Source organism: Rhinopithecus bieti, unplaced genomic scaffold (genome assembly GCF_001698545.2).
Source record: "Rhinopithecus bieti isolate Rb0 unplaced genomic scaffold, ASM169854v2 scaffold_1058, whole genome shotgun sequence".
Classification (NCBI taxonomy): domain Eukaryota; kingdom Metazoa; phylum Chordata; class Mammalia; order Primates; family Cercopithecidae; genus Rhinopithecus; species Rhinopithecus bieti.
In genome coordinates this window covers 1303510-1325584 of record NW_016803341.1, presented here as the reverse complement: position 1 = coordinate 1325584, position 22075 = coordinate 1303510, and the positions used below count along the sequence as shown (strand labels likewise).

General features: G+C 35.7%; 1 protein-coding gene across 3 annotated transcripts in view; it reads right to left on the bottom strand.

Moving 5' to 3' along the window:
- Nucleotides 1–22075, bottom strand: part of EXOC6B (exocyst complex component 6B) — a 713614-nt gene that overhangs the window by 327075 nt on the left and 364464 nt on the right. For all 3 annotated transcript variants that reach the window (XM_017876764.1, XM_017876771.1, XM_017876776.1), the window contains exons 12-17: nt 21034–21105; nt 19533–19630; nt 17253–17358; nt 16230–16339; nt 13468–13579; nt 1251–1385 (exon numbers count right to left, since the gene is read on the bottom strand). In XM_017876764.1, the coding sequence (XP_017732253.1) occupies nt 1251–1385; nt 13468–13579; nt 16230–16339; nt 17253–17358; nt 19533–19630; nt 21034–21105 (633 nt within the window). The remainder of the gene's footprint in view (nt 1–1250; nt 1386–13467; nt 13580–16229; nt 16340–17252; nt 17359–19532; nt 19631–21033; nt 21106–22075) is intronic.

The window sequence follows — 22075 nt, the reverse complement described above, 5'->3', positions numbered from 1 at the left end:
ATACCAAAATTTTATCTGTCAAAAGCATAATAGCAGTATGAATCAAATTTGATTTCTTCTCTTGCACCTACAATTAAAAGAATGTACCAAAATAGAGAAAAGGATAAGATGATGGGAAAAAGCAGACAAAAGGGGACATAAATCACGGTTCCAACTCTGCAACTGTACATTTAATTAATATTAATTTCTGGATTTCAAAAGGGTGACATAGAATATGTTTCAAAACTAAAACAATCAAATAACAATATAAACAAAAAATCAAACCATATAAGTAGCCTATATGTTAGATCTACTTTTTTAATGTTTGAGATGTTGTCCTATTACTTTTACTGCTTAATACCTATTTAAAGCTCACATAATATGAAGGAGTTTATTAAAGCTGCTGTGAGCTATAGCATTTACCCTCCAGAAACTCATCTACCGTCAATCCTTCTTTTGTTCTACCTGACTGTCATTTGATTCAGCTCTGGATCAAAACTAGTGCTGTGGACATATGAAATTATAAAATTGCTAACTAGAAAAGCAGTGACAGAAATTGCTCACTAAAAAGTAAGATTAAAAAATTGATCACAGGGCCGGGTATGGTGGTTCATGCATGCAATCCCAGCATTTTACGAAGCCAAGGTGGGTGGTTCACTTTAGCTCAGAAATTCGAGACCAGCCTGGGCAACATGGCGAAACCCCATCTCTACTAAAATACTAAAATTAGCCGGGCATGGTGGCACACGCCAGTTATCCCAACTACTTGGGAGGATGAGACATCAGAATTGCTTGAATCCAGGAGGTAGGGTTTACAGTGAGCCAAGATTGCACCACTGCACTCCAGTCAGGGCAACAGAGCAAGATTTGGTTAAAAGAAAAAAAACATTGGTCACAGGATACAGAGAGCAGGGGACAGTTTAGAAAATTTTAATGAATGTTAATGTCAGCCATAACTATGATTACCTAGATCATACTTAAGAACTGTTGACTGATGGGGGCTCAACTTAGGAAATAGTGATTTACATGTACAAAACATGAGGAAGGGTTTACAAACACAGTTGTAGTTGTTTTGTTTTGTTTAAACACCCAAAAACTAGGACCGGTATTTATTTCTTCAAAGAAAATAGAGAAGGGAAACCAAACATATCATAAACACTTATTCTCAAGAGCATGCTATAAACTATCTTGCAGAAACAAAGCCATGTTAGGTAGAATGTCCCAGACTGTATACACCAGAAGCAGTTCCACCGTACCACAGGGCCTCTCACCTTAAAAGTTGTGGTGCCATACAGCTTGGTAGTGTGAACTGTTTCTGGAAGCACATTAGTGATGTTGGTGATAAATTCTTCCAAGTACTTACAGGATTTCTCCAAATGTGTTGTATTGATAATAATCTGGACAAGCTAGAAAACAACAAATACAGGTAAAAGTCATTTGACTACTCACCCCAGGATGAATGGTTCAATATGAATCTGCCAGTACAAGACAAATGAAAGACATGATGGAAAAGGCCATCCACATTCTGGTAAGGGGTATGTTAAAGCATGGGCTTTCATGTTACTGCTTCTAGGAAGTTTTTGATATGGTCAGGCTTTGTATCCCCACCCAAATCTCATCTTGAATTGTAATCCCCATAATCCCACATATCAAGGAAGAGACCAGGTGAAGGTAATTGAATCATAGGGGCAGTTTCCCCCATGCCATTCTTGTGATAGTGAGTGAGTTCTCACAGATCTGATAGTTTTATAAGGGGCTCTTCTCCCTTTACTCACAGTTCTCCTTCTTGTCACCCTGTGAAGAAGTCCTTTGCTTCCCCTTTGCCTTCCACCATGATTGTAAGTATCCTGAGGCCTACCAAGTCATGCTGAACTGTGAGTAAATTAAAATTCTCTCCTTTATAAATTACCCAGTCTCAGGCAGTTCTTTATAGCAGTATGAAAATGGACTAATACAGCCATCCTAGCATTTCAAAACCTTTTGTATTTTCCCGTATTATGGGAACAACTAATCACTGTATTCTAAAGGTATGTTTTCTTTTGTTTAAAAAGATTAGACTGAGAACAAAAATTGCTACTGTTTAGCATGATGCCTTCCAACTAAAACATTGCCAAATGAACTAAACAAATAAATGATAACCAAAAGAATAGGAATCATTAAAATGGCAACAAGACATTTCAAAATTAGGCATAATGAACAGAGAGATGTTAGGAGAGATTACAATATGTTAACAAACTACAACAGTTTATGGAAGAAAGAACATGGGCATCAAAATGAAAGTAACCAGGGAATTAATGACTTACTTTATTATTATTACCTTCTGATCTTGGGAAATTTTCTTTACTTTTATAACCCTATTTCCTTATCTGTAAAATGTCAATAATAATATCTACTTTACAGAGTTATTGTGAGGATTAAATATTCTGCTATTAACACTATTTCCCTTTTCTTACATAGAACAGACTGTTAAAAGACAGTACTGGTAAAAAAAATAAAATAAAATAAAAGTTGTCTTCTATAAATTACTTAAAGAGGAAGATAAAGAATAACTATCATTGTCTGTATAGAATTAAGGATTCTAAAGATTAATTTTGTGATTCATTTTCCTACACTGTTTTCCCATAAACTTGGAAAAGTAGTTAAAGGGACATAATTATAACTTCCATTTTATTATAACAGAAATGAAAATGAAGTGATTTTCTTTAGATCACATAGCCTAAATGGAACTAATACTACATCCTGTACCTTCCAGTTATGGACTCATCTAAATGACTCTGCCAGTGCCTTTAGCGTAAGCATAATATGGCAGCTCTGAAGTGCTGCAAGATTGTGTACATTAGACTAAAATATAAGATTCAGGGCCTGCAATCAACTAGACCCCAATATGCTCTGATTCTACTGTCTGTAAAAAGAAGAGGGAAAAAAGTGGTATCTATTACTTATTTCTTAACTATTAAACTATCCAAACTGTTCATATTCGTTAGAGTTTAAAAGAAATACAAACAGGAAATAGAATGGAACTCTTTTTTTGTCTCTCTTTTCTACATCTTTACTTTGCATTTTCACAAAATATGCCTGATGGTGAGGTTATGGCAGGTAGGGGGTAGTTTTGGCATGTAAGGCAATGAATTAATCTAGGTCTTTTGGTCTAGCGAGACAGTGAGCCAAGAGGGTGGTGGGGGGTGGTGGATGGTGGCATATGACACAAAGCAGAAATTGGAACTAAAGATGGGGGTGGTACTACAATGGTTTACAATCCATGATAATTCAAAACAATGTTAAAAAGTTGGAATTTTATTTCAGTAAGAATCATATCATGCTGTGGAATATTAAACAAAAATACAAATAGGACTGTAATCAGAAAATACATTCTTACTTCTTCCACATCATCCAGCACAGGATAAAAGCACACACTTCATTCTCAAAAAATACATGTCAATTCATAATGACAATGTTTTAGTACTGGTTTCAACTAAGAAAAAGAGTATCTTCTACTCCACTAAGGATCATCCTGACAATCTTAGGAAAATAACTACTTTGAAACACAATAACAAAGGGCAAAAACACAGAGATACAATTCCAATAAATTCTCTTAGATGAAAAGTTAGGTCAACACTGGGACTAGATCTCTGTATTTTCCCCCACAACTCATCAGACAAGTTCATATACATCAGCTCTCCTTTCCATTCATTCCACAGTTTGAATTCAGAAATTTTGAGTTTTGAACACAAGACTACTACATCCTATAAAATTACCAAAAACAACAACCTTTTAACTTTGGAGTGTTCTAGGAAAAAATATCCACCAAAATAAGCAATTCATCACCCTCTTGCTTTCAGCGTTTTCTCCTTCAGAGGAAGACTAAAATCATTTTAAAATATTTAAGTTGTGTGGATTAAATAATTCGTCTTCCTGAGTGGGAAGGTGGCTACTGGCAAGGTTGTCTTGATGTGGGAGTCAGAAAATTAAGAGAGTTAATTTGAGAACTGAAACATTTCTATTTTAAAATCAGTATTACCTATGGAAACACATTCTGTCAGTCAAAAGAAATCCTAATAATAAGGAGGAATCATGTCATGTTATTGAAATAAAAAACAGTGGCAGTCAAAGAGAAAATTATCCTGTTTTACAGGATACTGGCAGTTAAAGAAAAAAAAGGGAGGTGGCTTCACTGGGTACAGTAGTAATTTCGCATGACTTTTTAAAGATCTGTCAACACAAAAGATCACCATGAATTATATCAACTGGCTGTCAGTCACTTTTTGAAATGTTTCATTGCTGAGCATAGAATAGACTATTAAGACACTCTAGGATTACAGTAGATACCATGTCATTTTCAGAGAGAATATTGTCTGTTAATGAGGTCTAAGTGATAACTTCTCCTGAATGACAGCTACCAAAATCCTTACAAGGGCATTTACTAATGTAAAACCAGATGCTTTGGGCATAATTTCAAATTGAAAGATAAAATGAAGCAATTTCAGATAACTTCCATCAGAGTTTGAGCTCCCTTGATGATATTTTTAACGACTACTTCCCAGTCTCTTATAATATATAACACTGCAGTAATCCAAACTGTCCTAAACATTATTTCAGGGACATAAAACTAACAATAGATCAAATATTGATTATCTCTTACATAAAGTTCTATGAGAATTGTCAAAAATGAACATTATAAATCAAACGACTATCTCTCACAAGTAAATAACACAAGTCACTTAAGTGAAAACCATTAAAATTAGAAAATTTTCTGTCTCTCCTTCCTTGTATCAGAGAAAATCTAATGAGAAAGGCACATAGCACACCGTGGAGGTCATTTCTTTTTTTTTTTTTTCAATTTTACATTAAGTTCCAGTATACATGTGCAGAACGTGCAGGTTTGTTACATAGGTATATGTATGCCAGGGTGGTTTGCTGTACCTATTGACCCGTCCTCTTAAAGATCCCTCCACTCAGCCGGGCATGGCAGCTGTAATCCCAGCACTTTGGAAGGCCGAGGCGGGCAGATCACGAGGTCAGAAGATGGAGACCATCCTGGCTAACACGGTGAAACCTTGTCTCTACTAAAAATACACAAAAATTAGCCAACCGTGGTGGCACGTGCCTGTAGTCCCAGCTACTCGGGAGGCTGAGGCAGGAGAACTACTTGAATGTGGGATTTGGAGGTTGCAGTGAGACGAGATCATGCCACTGCATTCCAGCATGGGTGACAGAGCAAGACTCTGTCTCAAAAAAAAAAAAAAAAAAATCCCTCCCCTCATCCCCCACGCCACAACAGGCCCTGGTATGTGTTATTCCCTTCCCTATGTCCATGTGTTCTCATTGTTCAACTCCCATTTACGAGTGAGAACATGGAGTGTTTGGTTTTCTGTTTGTGTGTTAGTTTGCTGAGGATGATGGCTTCCAGATTCATCCATGTCCCTGTAAAAGACATGATCTCATTCCTTTTTATGGCTGCATAGTATTCCATGGTATATAAACACCACATTTTCTTTATCTAGTCTATCATTGATGGGCATTTGGGTTGGTTCCATGACTTTGCTATTGTAAATAGTATGGCAATAAACATACATGTACATGTGTCTTTATAGTAAAATGATTTATATTCCTTTGGGTATATACCCGGTAGTGGGATTGCTGGGTCAAATGTTATTTCTTGGTTCTAGATCCTTCAGGAATTGCCATACTATCTTCCACAATGGGGGAACTAATTTACATTCCCAGCAACGGTGTAAAAGTGTTCCTATTTCTTGTGGTCATTTCTCCTCCAAACCTGCTCAAAACACCCTAGTGGAACCTGAACCATGATGACATTCTATTTTTGACAAACCCCAGAAAATATCTTCATCATCTTCCATAGTTCAAAACTAAGCCTTAAATTCCAAGAAGAGGTTTCCATTCCCTCTTATTTCTGGAATATACACATCTGCATATATTAAAACTGCTTTTAGCATGTTTCCCAAAACAGACAATTCAGTACAATAAACCTTCAACAGGACTAATCCAAAGGAAGAAAATGAGAAGTCACACTCCTCTTCATACCACCAAGGCCTCTCAACTGTTAAATCTGCAAAACAAAAAACTAAATAGTAGCATTGGTTCTCATTCACAAAAATGAGCTATCACATAGACTTCAAGGGATTTGATCTCCTTTTCACCCTAGTCAGGGTACAGAAAACTGTGTCAACCACTCATTTTATAACTCAATTTATAACCGCTCATTTATATCATGTTATAAAATGATTAAACATCTAAAATACTAAATACCTAAAATACTAAAATACATGAAACTACTGGTTACAAATTCCAAGATAAAGTACAAAGTTTATATTTGACAAGACTTAAGTATAAAACATGGTAACAAAGTGAGCAATATCACTTCTGTTAACCAGAGGGGAAATAAATGGAATGTGGAAAATGAGAGGATAGAATCATATGGTCATCAATCTAAATTATACTAAAAGTAAAGAATAAATGCAAAGCACTGTTCATTTCTTCAGGTCTCTACGACCATATTAGGTATGCATAGTGCACTACATCACAGAAGTGCCCTGTGATCATAAAAATACAAATACCCAATATGGTTTCACTAGAAGGAACTCTGAACTTCTTTCTACATATTATAAATAATTAAACATAAATACTACTGTAAATTATAAAGTATCAGATGAAAATGTACCCAATTCTTTAGAACTAGTATTGATATGAACTGATATATTGCAGCTTCCAGCAAAATATGCTTTAAGAAAATATACAATCATGGTTGAGCGTGGTGGCTCGTGCCTGTAATCCCAGCACTTTGGGAGGCTGAGGTGGATCACCTGAGGTCAGGAGTTCGAGACCAGTCTGGTCAATATGGTGAAACATCGTTTCTACTAAAATACAAAAATTAGCTAGGTGTGGTGGCACACACCTGTAATCCCAGCCACTCAGGAGGCTGAGGTAGAAGAATTGCTTGAACCTGAGAGGTGGAGGTTGCACTGACCCGAGATCAGGCCACTGCACTCCAGCCTGAGAGACGGAACGAGACTCCATTTCAAAAAAAAGAAAGAAAGAAAAACAAAATGTACAATCGTGTTAGCTAGTTTCACTTTAATACATGTACACTAGTCAAGAGTGGGCACTAAATGCTAACAAATAACCACATTATCTGACACAAATCAATTCCTTTTTTTTACACACCCCCAGAGGACTACAGCACTCCTTCTTTCTCCTTCATCTCCCATGCTTGCTCTCCCATCTGCACGTTTAGCCGAAGACCCTGCATTTGCTGGGAAAACTAAGCATGTGGAGCCTGCCACCATAATACTTACCCAGCTACTACCATTTGCATTCACACACTCTGATTCTTATCTGTTACCAGAGGTGAACTTGACACTATCTACTGCCAATCCCTTTAACTATATATTCTATCTTAAACTCTCTTACCCAAGGACATTGCACCAGAGATTTCTCCCTTTCTCCTACATCACCCATTTTTTTTTGCTCTATACTGTATCATTCCCACAATACATAACAGACTGTTATTTGTCCCATTAAAATTAAAAAAAAAAAAAAACCTGTCTTAACCGACTTCCGCTGCTATCACCCCATTTCTTTGTTTCCCTTGGTAACAAAATTTCCTGAAAGAGCTGTCTTATATTTGCTATCTCCAATTCCTCTTTTCCCATTCTTTAATTTTTTTATTTAAATAAACTCTTTATTTTAGGACAGTTTTGTATTTATATTTACAAAAGAGTTGCAGAGTTCCAATATACTCCTCACTCAGCTTCCCTTATTGTTAACATCTTACTTTACTGTGGTACATTTGCCACAACTAAGGAACCAACATAAACGCATTACTACTAATTGAACGCCATACTTTATTCAGATGTCACTAGTTTTTCCTTAATGTTCTTTATCTGTTTCTGAATTCCATCTGAGATACCACATTACATTTAGTTGCCATGTCTTCTTATTCTCTGGTCTGTGATAGTGTATCAGATTTTCCTTCTTTTTGATTACACTGACAGTTTTTTGTTTTGTTTTGTTTTGTTTTTGTTTTCATTTTGTTTTGTTTGAGATGGAGTCTCACTCTGCCTCCAGGCTGGAGTGCGGTGGCACAATCTCAGCTCACTGCAACCTCCGACTCCCTAGTTCAAGCGATTCTCCTGCCTCAGTCTCCCGAGAAGCTAGGATCACAGGCACGTGCCACCACGCCCAGCTAATTTTTATATTTTTAGTAGAGATGGAGTTTCACCATGTTGGCCAGGATGGTCTCCAACTCCTGACCTCGTGATTCACCCACCTCGGCCTCCCAAAGTGTTGGGATTACAGACGTGAGCCACAGTGCCCAGTCCTACACTGACAGTTTTAAGGAGTACTGGTCAAGTATGTTATAGCATGTTTTTCAAGTTTTGTTTGTTTAATGTTTTCCCATGGTTAGACTGAGCTCATGGGGCTAGGGAGGGAGAACACAGAGGCAAAGTGCCCTCTCATCAAATCATATGAAAGGTACATACTATCAATATAACTTATCACTGATGCTGTTAACCTGGAACACTTGAGCGAGGCAGCGTCTGCCAGGTTTCTTCACTGTAAAGTTACTTTTTTCCTCATTCTACCCTATACTTTTTGGAAGCAAGTCACTAAGCACAGTTCACACTCACCTCGTAGTGGCAATAGTATCTATATTAGTTATCTGAAATTCCTCTCTTCAGGAGTCATTCTCTTTAAAACCTACTCAATCAGTTTCCTTCCACCATTTTATTAAAAGTGTTCTTATCAAGGTCACCAAGTTACTCCAAATTGCTAAATCCAATGGTAATTCTTCACCTTCTTCTTACCAATCAGCAGTATTTGTCATAATTGATCACTCTCTCATTCTTTATATACTTTATGCACACTCCTGTTTTTTGTTTTGCTTTGTTTTTTCCTAGTTCCCTGGTGGCTCCTTCCCAATCTCCTTTCTTGGTTCCTCTTTTCTCCTAATATCTTAATATCAGAGTACCCAAAAGTTCAATTCTTCATCCTCTTTTCTTCTCCATCTTTATTCATTCCCTCAGTGATAGTATCCAGTTGCATGATTATAAATATTTACATTCTCCCCAATTTTTATCCCCCGGCCAAACTGTCAGGCCTCTGAGACCAAGCCAAGCCATCACATCCCCTGTGACTTGCACATATATGCCCAGATGGCCTGAAGTAACTGAAGAATCACAAAAGAAGTGCAAATGCCCTGCCTCGCCTTAACCGATGACATGCCACCACACAAGAAGTGAAAATGGCCGGTCCTTGCCTTAAGCGATGATATTATCTTGTGAAATTCCTTTTCCTGGCTCATCCTGGCTCAGAAAGCTCGCGGACTGAGCACCTTATGACCCCCACTCCTGCCCACTAGAGAACAACCCCCCTTTGACTGTAATTTTCCTTTACCTACCCAAATCCTATAAAAGGGCCCCACCCTTATCTCCCTTCGCTGACTCTCTTTTCGGACTCAGCCCGCCTGCACCCAGGTGAAATAAACAGCCATGTTGCTCACACAAAGCCTGTTTGGTGGTCTCTTCACATGTACGCACATGACACAAACCTTACTTCCAATCTCCAAATTCATATACACAACTGCTTACTCAACATTTCAACCTACATGTCTAATAAACACTATAAATTTAATATGTCCAAAATCAAATTCCCAATGTTCTCTCACTGCAGATTCAGCTCTGCCTAAAATTTTTCCTATCTTAGTTCATGGTATATACAGCCTTCTTGTTGCTCAAGTCAAAAAATCCTGGAGTTAGTTTCCTTCAACTCTTCACTTTTTCTCTTTCTTTATATCCAATCATCAGGAAAGCATGTTGGCTCTACACTTAAAAAATCTTATCATTGTCCATAGCTACCACCCAGTCTCACTGGATTTCTGCCATAATCCCCCAACTGATCCCCTTGTTTCCATCCTACAGTTTATTCTCACTACCATGGTCAATGTGAACCTTTCAAAATATAAGTGAGATCATGTCATTAACCAAAATCCTACAATAGCTCCCCATTTCACACAAAATAAAAACAAAAGGCTTTACAACGGCCTGACATGAATGCTTGATACCTCTCTAAACTAATCAATTGCTTCTCTTCCCCTTGCTCACTCCACTCCAGCTACCCTAGCCTCCTGATTTTTCCCTCCACTTGCCAAGAACTCCTACCTTCAGGCCTTTGCTCTGGCTCTAATCTCTACCTGAAATGCCTCCTGCAATAACAACTTACCCTCAACGTGCTGCTATAAAAATAAAACCAACCTAGAACACCTACCAGAATCCTGATTTCCTTAACCCAAGTGCTTTTTCTTCTCTCCATAGCATTCACTACCTTTAACCATACTACAAAATTAACATAATTATTTTGTTTATTATTTATTAACTGCTTTTCTCTGGTAGAATGTAAGCAAGCATCTCTATTGTTGTTATTGTTCAGTGATTTATCCTAAGGGCATGGAAATCAGTGCCTAATAGAGAGTACATATTTTAAAAATTGTAAAGGTAATAAATTATCTTAATAGAACATCTTATTCTAATTTTTTTTTTACTTCTCTTAATTAAAAAACTCCATTTCTATACTAGTATTAATCAGTGATTGACTGCTTAGACCTCTTAATAATAACAGGTAATATGCATTGAGTATTTGCTATACACCAAGCACACGAAGTACTTTACATGCTTCACAACATTCCTGTGAAATACATGCTACCATTGTCCCCATTTTACATAGAAAGCAAAGTAATTTGCCCAAGGGCACAGCTATTATGAGGAGGGCCAGAATTGGAACCCAGGCCGTATGTATTAGAACATACAGTCTTAACCAATACTCTATTGCACTTTTCACAGATCTTTTGAGGCAGCCCTAGGAAAATAGCCATTTTCACTGAATAAATAATGAATAGTCACATAAAGTTTGAAAGAGTAAGGCATTCACGTTCTAGTGGTGCTAAAACTGAAAGGTAATTTTGAATTGGCTCAACATGGAGAAACAAATAAACCATGAGGAAAAAGGATAGAGCATATGCATAGAAAAAGAAAAGATGAGACTGTGTAACCCCAAAACAGAGTAAACACTGTGTAACCCCAAAACAAACACTGTGTAACCCCAAAACAAGAAGGGCAGACAGAGAGACATTCGTTTATGGGAACTTTCAAGTCCTAAGAGAATTATCTGATATCCTGAAACAGGAATCTGTAAGTTGTGTGGGCTTATCACAATTCTATTACTGGAGTGGATTTCTGCTATCTAACATAAAAACATCTCTAACTAAAACAATATCCAAGTTACTATGGACCTCCTGTAAAAATCTCAATTTTGTTAGGATGAAATAATTAAATCAGTATGGAAGGCAGTACAATACAGTAGAAGTGAATAGGTTTTGGGAAAAAAACCTAGATTTACACGTATCATTTCTACCAGGTTTGCTAGCTGTATGACCTCAGGCAATCTCCCTGGACTTTAATTAGGCAGTCTATAAAGTGGGAATCACAACACATGCCCAGCCTGCTTCAAATGTTACTGTACTAACTGAAATCGAATTTGTGAGTGGGCTTTGAAGAATATAAACTGCTCCACAAATGTTACCTATTATGATGATGATTCCAGATGTGAACTCACTTTAGTTACTCATAAAGAAGGATATGTCTTCTCTTTCCAAAGGTAGGTAGTATAATTATTCAAAGTGTGTCTAGTTGGTAATTAAAAAAATCACTTTATGTGTTGTGTCTATACATGTACACACCACCACAATAGCCAAAACAAAAGCGTATGAATGTTTCTTCACTCATATGCAAAGATATTGAAAGTATAGTTCCCTAAAAACACCCAAAGACTAAGGAAATAACATTTAGCATTCAATGAAATGGTGCCAAGATTTACATGGTTCTTCCTGGATAACCTCATATTGGTTCTTTCTATTATTACCTGACCTGTACAGTGTTTCCTGAAACCCAAGCTGAGAAGTTAGGACTTTCTCTTAAAATGTCACAGTAAACCAATGGCACAGCCAGAATTGAACTCAAGATTCTTCTGAGGTCAAAGCTATTTCTATCAGACCATGTTCTTGCTATGCTACTTGTTATAACATTGTTAAGAGACTGCTAAATTGAATGACATAAAAACAGTTACATGAAGAGTTATAATGAAGAGATAGTTCACAAAATAATAAACTTCCCGTCCAGAGAAAGAAAACACTATAATCTAACAAAAGCAGGAGGACTTCCTAATTTTCACTCCAACTTTCCTTTTCTGTAACCTTCTTGATTACAAAAGAAGTTAGCTATTTTTCAGATACATAAAAGCAAATGCCTAATATTTCTGTACCAGGCAATAGAAAGGAAGCTCTGTAAAATGAGGGGATTATCCTAAATCAAGTCTAAGGTAATTTTCAATTGAAAGAAAAGTTTGCTATAAGTAGAATTCAATCACTTCCAATATCCCATCTTATAATATTTTTTTTCCTTAATTCAGAGAAAGAGAAAATAACTCCAAAATTAGAAGTAAATGCCCACCTGGCTTCCAGCTGTCTTTACCTATATGTCAGTATCATTAACCTTTTACTGCACTTCACCATAATCCTTGATAGTGTACATTTTAAATGTCAATTTTTTCCTAGAGTAACTGAATTCCAAACTGCACCACCTCTATAGGTAAAACAGATGGCAAACAGCCTTTCCCTTTCCTTGTAAAAAAATTCTTCTAAACTCTTCTCATTTTAGGCACTATAACACCCAGTGAAACACAGATTGAGGTTACTATGCAATCTTGAGTTTCTAAGAGAGAGAACTTCACATCTTTCTAAATTTTAGAACTACACACCAATAGACCAAATCTCGTTTGCCAAGGTACTACATTCAATATATGTAAAATATCCCTCCTCTGTTTATGAGATCCAATAAACCTCCACAGAAATGTGACTATTGCCTTTTCTGCACATTTCCTTGATCCCAAATATCTAGTCCTTTTGCAAACAAATTACAAGCTGATAAAGAGTAATTTACTTTTCATACACATGAGATATCTTAAAAATAAAGACTTAGTCTGACACTAACCAAGAACTATGATTGCAATATCCTTGGCATCGATAACTGATGCAAGCAAAATGTGATTTCATATTCTACATTGTACATGAACTGCCATTCACTTGATTGGAACCTGATGCTCAATATATTCTACAAACAAAAATATTTGTATATAATCAATGGCAGGTAACAGAAATGTATCCTAACAACTTCAGAAAGGAAAACCAGTTAAGCTAGTGAAAACAATAAAAGAGAAAAACAACTTTTTTAGAAAAAATGAATAAACTTTTCAAAGGTGACCAAAGAAAAGAACAAGAGATTTCATTTTGCACTTTCACCATTAGGAGCCTATCAGGAAGGGCATGTAGAAAGTTATAACGAATTCAGACATAAGGCCCAGAGCTTAGGACATCAGTTCACACATTGACTTGGATGACTTCATTAGGAGCAGGTTTACCTCAGTAAGCCCAATATTCTTCCTTTTAATGACATTCTGCAGAGAGTTGCTTAGAGTCCTTGTCAGCAACAGGTTTGTTGATTTACGAATCATGTCATCAATTTCAGTTGAGCTGAAAGAGAAGCATTAAGAGTCAGTCATAGCAGGTAGCACAATTATTTCGGCAAACAAACAGGGTGCCAGTGGTACTTGTGGTAATAATAATAAAATAATAATAGCAGCAGCAAATATTTATTGTAAGTCAGAAAAAGTACTATAATAAACTCTCCTAGCTTTTGTTGGCTGAAAAAAATATAGTTTGTCTTCATTTTGAAAATTGTTTTCTGTCTATAGAATTCTGGCTTTTTTTATTTTTTTTTATTTCTTTGAGTATTTTAAGGATGTCACTCCATTTCCTCTGGCTTGCATAGTTTCAGAAAATAAGTCTATTATAATTCTTATCATTATACTATCATGTAATTTTTATTTTTGCGAATGCCTTCTAAACATTCTTTACCTTTCATTTTCACCAGTTTGAATATGATGTCTTTAAATATTTTTGTTTGTTTCTTGTTGTTGCTATTATTTATCTGAATTGGAGTTCTCAAAATCTTGAATTTCTTGTTTGATGCCTTTCATTATTTTTTTGAATACTCTCAGCCACTTTCTTTTAAAGTATTTATTATTCCCAGTTCTCTCAGTCTTCTACTTTAATCTACCATTTGAAATTGCCCTACAGATCTTGGTTCTATTTCTTTCACCTTTTTTTATAGATTCTATATTGTAATGCTAGCTCACAGTATACTGTTAACAATACATTAAGACTTTAGTTGTTTTTGTCTTTCTCACATGTGTGGTAGTTACACCCTTCCTATTCTGCCACAGGTGCAGTAGTCTGTCCCCTTAGAGGGACCAGTCCCATCATGGTTTTCAGAATACTTAGTTTCCTGGTGACTTCGCCTCTCTGATGAATTCCAAAAAAGTTTTAATTTTGTAGCTTCTCCGTTTTTTTTCCCCCTGCATTGTTACATAGGAAGCAACAGTCTTTCCAGTCTTATATACTGTAGACATAAACAGAAGTATTTCATAGTAATTTGCTTTAAAAAATGCCGTGTGTGTGTACGCGTTAAAACATATAAGAAGTGTTATTACTATGTGGTAGAGTTTTGGGTCATTTGCATTGTTCCTCTTTGTGCTGTTCTTTATCTCCTGAATTCTTTACAAACATCTAATTTTACTAATATAATGTGAAACAGGATCTCTCATATATGTATGTGGGTGTGTATATATTCTATTTTTTTAAGATGAGTATGAATGCTAGAACAGTATTTTACCATAGAAATGCCATGTGTTTGCTATTTTAAAAAAATCTTTCTTTCAAAAAGAAAGTTTTGTGTATTCAAAATTCATGCAATTACAAATTTTGTCAATATGCATAATGCTTTTCGGCCTCTTCTGTCTAGTATAAAAGAGAAAATTAAGAGAATAATTATTCTTAAAGCTGCATTAAAATCTGAATGCAGCAGTTTCTCTTGTTTTGAGAGCCTGCATGTAAAAGAAATAATTTTTATACAAATTTTCTCATGTTTCATGTTAGCCTCTACTACAAAACAGATATGACTGACAAAGCAATCTCTGTCACTCCAGGTTATAAGCTAACCATATTCCACGATATAAGATAAATGCCAACTGAAGAGTAAAAGGCGTCTAGCTTTTTCTAAAATCCCCGAGTTAAATATTTTATTTAAATTTTAAATGTGAAAATATTAAAGGAAGTTTTCAGGCAAAATTTAACATATTCAGGCAAGAAAAGGCATCTGACATTATCCCATTACTAATATTATTCCTTTACCGTATTACCTTTCTTCCAAAAGAAGATAGAAAAAGTAATTTTGCAATCAACTTGTAATGATTTATCTATAATAATATACCTAACATAACCTACAGACAATTATCTAATATAAGGTCATTTATATTAAGGAAGTGGGGACTAGGCAGATGGGGGATGGAAACCCAGGGTAAAAAACACAAACATCCTCGTTTGTGTTTGGCTTGGCTTCTATGTTGCTCCAGCACTTCTTATTAATTGTTCAGTTTCTTAATTAGACTAGGTACTCCTTGAAGACAGGGACCACATTTTCATCATCTTAATTATTTCTATACTGAGGAGCAGCTGACAAATAATACATTAGCCAAAATGTATGGTGAATAAACCAATACACGAATAAAGAAACAAAGGAGCCTATACTCTAGGATGTACAGAAAACATACATATACGAGTAGAGCAATAATGTTTCCAAAGGATTTTATCTGATACTCCCCTTTCGGCTTTAACATTTCATTAAGTAGAATGTTAAAATTAGTATTTTTTGCCTATTTTTTTTTCTTCAGAGATGGGGGTCCTGCTATGTGGCCCAGGCTGGTCTTGAATTCCTGGATTCAAGCGATCCTCCTGCCTCAGCGTCCCAAAGTGCTGGGATTACAAAAAATGAGCCACTGCATCCAGTCTACCATTTTCTGGTAAATTATCTTTAATAGAAAGTGTTGAAATGCAAATCTATAAAGAGCAAGATAGATAATATAAATTTTCAAAATTATTCAAAAGTTACCAATCTTCCCTTTCATCATGACTATATAAATATAGCAGTGCTATGCATTGAAAAGCTAATTATTAAGATTTCCAAAATCAGAGCTGATGGGACTATCAAAAGTTTTTCAGAATATGTAAATATATGGAGTCACAATCTTAACATTGGTTACATTTCTACTATTTTATATTATACCTTAGATGAAGATCTTCTGAAAACTTCAGACAAGCGTAGATAAATTCTTTAATTTGGTTGTAAACTTTTGGCACAAATTCAGAGAAAGGAAACTTTTTTGGAAATGGTTGCTGTAAATGCAAAAAGTAATGAAATCAAGTCACAAACCAAGCAACATTGAAGATATTTATAAATTATTTAGCTTGCAAAGAGAACATTCTTCCACATTGTGAATTGTCTCCTTAACAACCTCAAATATAAGAAAATATCTCCCAAAGTTTTCTGATATTAAAAAGACATAAATTTTAATAAAACAATAATTCAAATGTCCATCATGGAAAGAGATAAACAAATTGTGTTACCTACTCAGCAATAAAAAGGAATGAACAATGATACATGCAACAATTTGGATGAATCTCGAAAGCATTATGTCATATCAAAGAAGTTAGTGTCAAGAAGTTATATACTATACAATTCCATTTACATGGCATTCTGAATAAAGGCAAAAGTAGATATACAGAGCCCAGGTTTCTGATGTCCTGGGGCTGGGTTAAGGGAGGGGTATAACAAAGGGGCATCATTAAATAAATTTTTTTTTTGTATAATAGGCCTATTTGGTACCAACATTGTGGTAATGGATACATAACTCAATACATTGTCAAAATCAGCAGAATTGTATACCACAAAGGGTAAATTTTATGTTGCCGGGAAAAATGTCTTTAAATTATAATAAAAACAAGTATTTCAAAGTGTAAACTAAATTAGAACATCTACAGTAATCCTCCAAACACTTCAGAGGTAACAGGACCCAAAGTCATCTGCTGATTCCCAAATCAGGAAATTCTGGTCTTCCCCAAAAAGAGTCCTTCATTGTCAGAAAGGTGATTAAAGTAAAAAAAGAAAAGAAAAAGAAAAAAGAATCCTTTGAAATTGTTTTAGAGTTCTAACCCATTGAGTTGAAGGTAAAGCTTTCAATGAAACTGATCCAATGAAAGCTTTTAAGAGGATGCCAAAACAACCAGAGAAGTTTAAAGTATTCCTTACCTTTTCCAGTTCTATATCTTGAAATGGGAATTGTCCTACCACCTTTTTGTACATCTCTTCACTTGTTACTGGTATAGGACTGTAGTTGTCAGAATCAAGTATGTTTCTACAAATGGAAGGACAGACAAAGGAAATGGAAGGATAGACAAAGCGGGGTGGGGGAGGGGAAGGGATGGGAGGGAAGATGGGTTAATCACAAATACTTTTCTGATGAACTCCAATCTTAATATATATAACATAACCCAAAATGAACATTTCCCAGTCCCTATTATATTCCTTCCACAATATAGCTGTTTGGTTTTGGATTTAAAGAAGACAAAAATAAAACTATCCTCTGAAGCAAATGGACCACAATTATAAATATATGTCTTAGGATTAGAGATTTACAAATAGGACAGAACGTATCAATGTAAGTAAGAAGTAAGCAACAAAAGAACGTGTGCTCTAGAAAAGGCAAAGAGATTTTTTTGTTTGGTTTAATATGATATATAAATGTACTTTATTATTATTAGAGACAGGGTCTCGCTCTGTCACCCAGGCTGGATTTGAGTGGCATGATCACAGCTCACTGTAACTTCAAACTCTGGGGCTCAAGCAGTCCTCCCACCACAGCCTCCCAAGTAGCTGAAACTACAGTTGCTCACCACCCACTGGGCTAATTTTTTAAGTTTTTGTAGAGATGAACTCTTGCTATGTTGTCCCAGGATGGTTGCAAACTCCTGGCCTCAAGGGATCTTCCCACCTTGGCTCCCAAAGTGCTGGGATTACAAGCATGACCCTCTGCATCTGGCCCATTGGTAAGGTTTTTAAAATCATATTCTATTCTAACTTTCAAAATTGGCAAATAGAGTAACTTCCATAATAAATTCAAACTATTTCATTTACTTTACCTACTGCTCTACATCAAGAATGACTTTTTTTAAATCTATAGGTTCTCTCTCCGTAAATAAACTGGGCATTTTCTAATAGTAGGGACCATATTACCAAAATCAAAACAGAAGACTCACTGAAGGCGTCAGATCAAAGCATCTAAGACTATGGATATATCATGTTATTAATTTCAAATATCCTATAGAGGTAACAGTCCCTTAAATACAATTATACCATTAGCTAAATCTAGGTTTTATAAATATTTATATTAATATACAGATAAATTGGACTAAGTGATGATAGAGATATGTTCATAAACCATGAAGAATAAGAGTAAAGGAACAATGTAAGATCTTAAAGCTGTAAGAGTTTAAAAACAGGACAAACCGATCAGGGAAAGGGGTCTTGCAAGAGGCAATATAATCACTTAAAGTAAAGGAGAGTAAAGGTATAAAAAGAAAAAGAGTCAAATGAGTTGACCTGGGTTATATGCCAAGAGCACAGTCCGAGAAGACATCTGTGAGTGACAGATGTGACAGAATAACTTTCTTACTATTGTATGCATGTTGCAATAACTACTTAAATAACAGGCTTCAAATGCTGGGCTATTATATGCCCCTTTGCTGTGTGTAGAGAGGGAAGATGATGAGGAAGAACATGAGTGAGTCATCAAAACCAATTTTCCAGGCCGGGCGCGGTGGCTCAAGCCTGTAATCCCAGCACTTTGGGAGGCCGAGACGGGCGGATCATGAGGTCAGGAGATCGAGACCATCCTGGCTAACACGGTGAAACCCCGTCTCTACTAAAAAATACAAAAAACTAGCCGGGCGACGAGGCGGGCGCCTGTAGTCCCAGCTACTCGGGAGGCTGAGACAGGAGAATGGCGTGAACCCGGGAGGCGGAGCTTGCAGTGAGCTGAGATCCGGCCACTGCACTCCAGCCTGGGCGGCAGAGCAAGACTCCGTCTCAAAAAAAAAAAAAAAAAAAAAACCAATTTTCCAAAACCTAAATTATTCCTAAGTGCTCAAATGCTACTTAGTATAATTAAGTTGTAGACTAGGCATGAACCTCAAAGTGAAAAATAAATATCAGAAGAAGATGACACCAAGATGATCTGAATGACATAAACTAAGGAATCTGACATTTATCGAAGGAAACAAAAAGGAAAAATAGAGTTTGGTGACTTCCCACTACAGCAGACACTAATACACTGAGACTGGATGTCTTGGGAACATAATTTTGGATGTTCTAACAGTTTATTTGAATTCTGGATCATAACCTAGAGTAGCTACAAAATATAAGCAACATACACTTGTTGCCTACTACATCTGAAAACCTTTGTGCATAAATACATGTATGCACACTAATGCATATGAACACACACATATATGACTATAGATAATTTCTCACCTGAAAACACCTGCCCACTTCTTTAGCAGAGTTTCACTATATTGATCTCTGATTTCTAACAGCATGTCAAAAAGCTGATTTACAGGGAAACCATACACCTGAAACAAAATAAGAAAATCACTTCAGTTTCTAAGGAAGGAGGTTTTTTTTGGTTTTGGTTTTGTTTTGTTTTTTGTTTTGGCAAAATGAGAGGGATAAGATACTGATAAAAATTACATTCTTTGGACAGCAAATTAAATAAAACCATGATGGTAAAATCTTTCATTCACACCTAATATCTAGCATTTATATCTTAAGAATTAAATAATACCCAGTAAAATGTTTAAGCCAGTGAGAAAAAGATGAAAATTAAAATCTATATATAAAGGGCATAATATCGGCTAAGTCCTCCCTACAACCCCTCCTATAAGTCCTAATACCTATAGTAAGAGTTCACAGAAGGGAGAGAAAGTAAAAATGCTTCAAATCTCATCCACTTCTAATGCTCTTCTGTTAGATATAATATGTGGTTCAAATCAACCATCATTATTCAAGATGGTAGTTAAAGAAACAAGAAGACTAACTCAGGTGCCATATATGAATTAAGAACATTTTGAAAAACTAATATAGTCAGTGGTTCAATTAATTGATTCGATATGAGAGAAAAAAAGGAGGGGGAAACTACATATGAAAATATAATGCCTCAGGGTAAAGCTCAGGAAATGCTATGAAGAGATAAAAAGACCTAGTTCCTAGGAAAATAATAAACCCAACTTAAAACTAAAAGGGAAGTTATCCAAGCTTATGTAGATTTTTTTTCTTGGTTCATTTTTATTGTTGCTGTTTTTCTTCTGTTTATTTGTTTGTTTGTTTTAAGATGGAGTTTCACTCTGTCACTCAGGCTGGAGTGCAATGGCACTATCTCAGCTAACCGCAACCTCTGCCTCCCAAGTTCAAGAAATTCTGCTACCTCAGCCTCCCAAGTAGCTGGGATTACAGGTGCTTACCACCACACCTGGCTAATTTTTGCATTTTTAATAAAGATAAGGATCCACCATGTTGGCCAGGCTGGTCTCAAACTCCTGACCTCAAGTGCTCAGCCCACCTCAGCCACCCAAAGTGCTGAGATTACAGGCATGAGCTACCATGCCCAGCCAGAATTTTTTTTTTTTTTTTTTTTTTGAGACAGTGTCTCTATCACCCATGCAGGAGTGCAATGGTGAGATCATAGCTCACCACAGGCTTGAACTCCAAAGCTCAGGCAATCCTCTCACCTCTGCCTGGGACTACAGGAATGTGCTACCACTCCCTGCTGATTTTTTATGTTTTTATTTTTTGTATAGATGGAATCTCACTATATTTCTGAGGCTAGTCTTGAACTCCTGGACTCAAGCAATTCTACTACCTCAGGCTTCCAAACAGTGAGGATTACAGGCAAAAGCCACCAGACCCAGTCAAGAAAAAGGTTTAGAGCTGATGAAATACTAATCTAGATGAGCATATGTAAACAGAAGTCACATACCTGAAGTGTGTCAGCAAAAAGCACAATGAGATTCTTCAAATCTAACACAAGGTTTGGATCAGAGCAGTAAGACTAAATAAAAGACAAAAGGAAAAACATGTCAATAGTAAAATGCAATTAAATTTTTATTTATTTAATTGTTTAATGCTTTATCTGGCAAATTCTTTACCTGGTAAATTCTTTCCCTAGAAATCATTCAACACTTTCCTGGTACAAGGTAACACGAGATTCAGCCAGGGAACAGCTGAATACAGCAAGTTCAATAACCATGATTTATATTTTCAACACTTGGGAATTTGAAAATGCACTTCTAAATAACTCTTTGGTTAAAGAAGAAAACAAAATTAACACATTTTAAAATGAACAACAATAAAAAACTTTATATCAAAAACTATATTATGTGGCTAAAACCGTTTTCAAAATAAGTTTGTATCTATGTAAACATTACAAAACACAAAAGATGAAAATAAACAAACTAAGCACTGAATTCATGAAACTACAGGGAAAAGCCAATGAACCATAAATAAATGAGAGAATAAAATTAAATTAAAATCAGAAACTAATGAAATTAAAAATGATATGGAAGACTTGATTAAATGAAACAAAGACCAAGTTAAAAATAAAATAAATAAAATAAACAAATCTTAGACAAAACTGATTAAACAATACAGAGAAAATAACTCTAAACAATATAAGAAATAACACATTTAAAGCAGTTAATAGAGGGAAATGTATAGCACTAAATGCCCACAAGAGAAAGCAGGAAAGATCTAAAATTGACACTCTAACATGACAATTAAAAGAACTAGAGAAGCAAGAGCAAACACATTCAAAAGCTAGCAGAAGGCAAGAAATAACTAAGATCAGAGCAGAACTGAAGGAGATAGAGACACAAAAAACCCTTCAAAAAAATCAATGAATCCAGGAGCTGGTTTTTTGAAAAGATCAACAAAATTGATAGACTGCTAGCAAGACTAATAAAGAAGAAAAGAGACAAGAATCAAATAGACACAATAAAAAATGATAAAGGGGATATCACCAC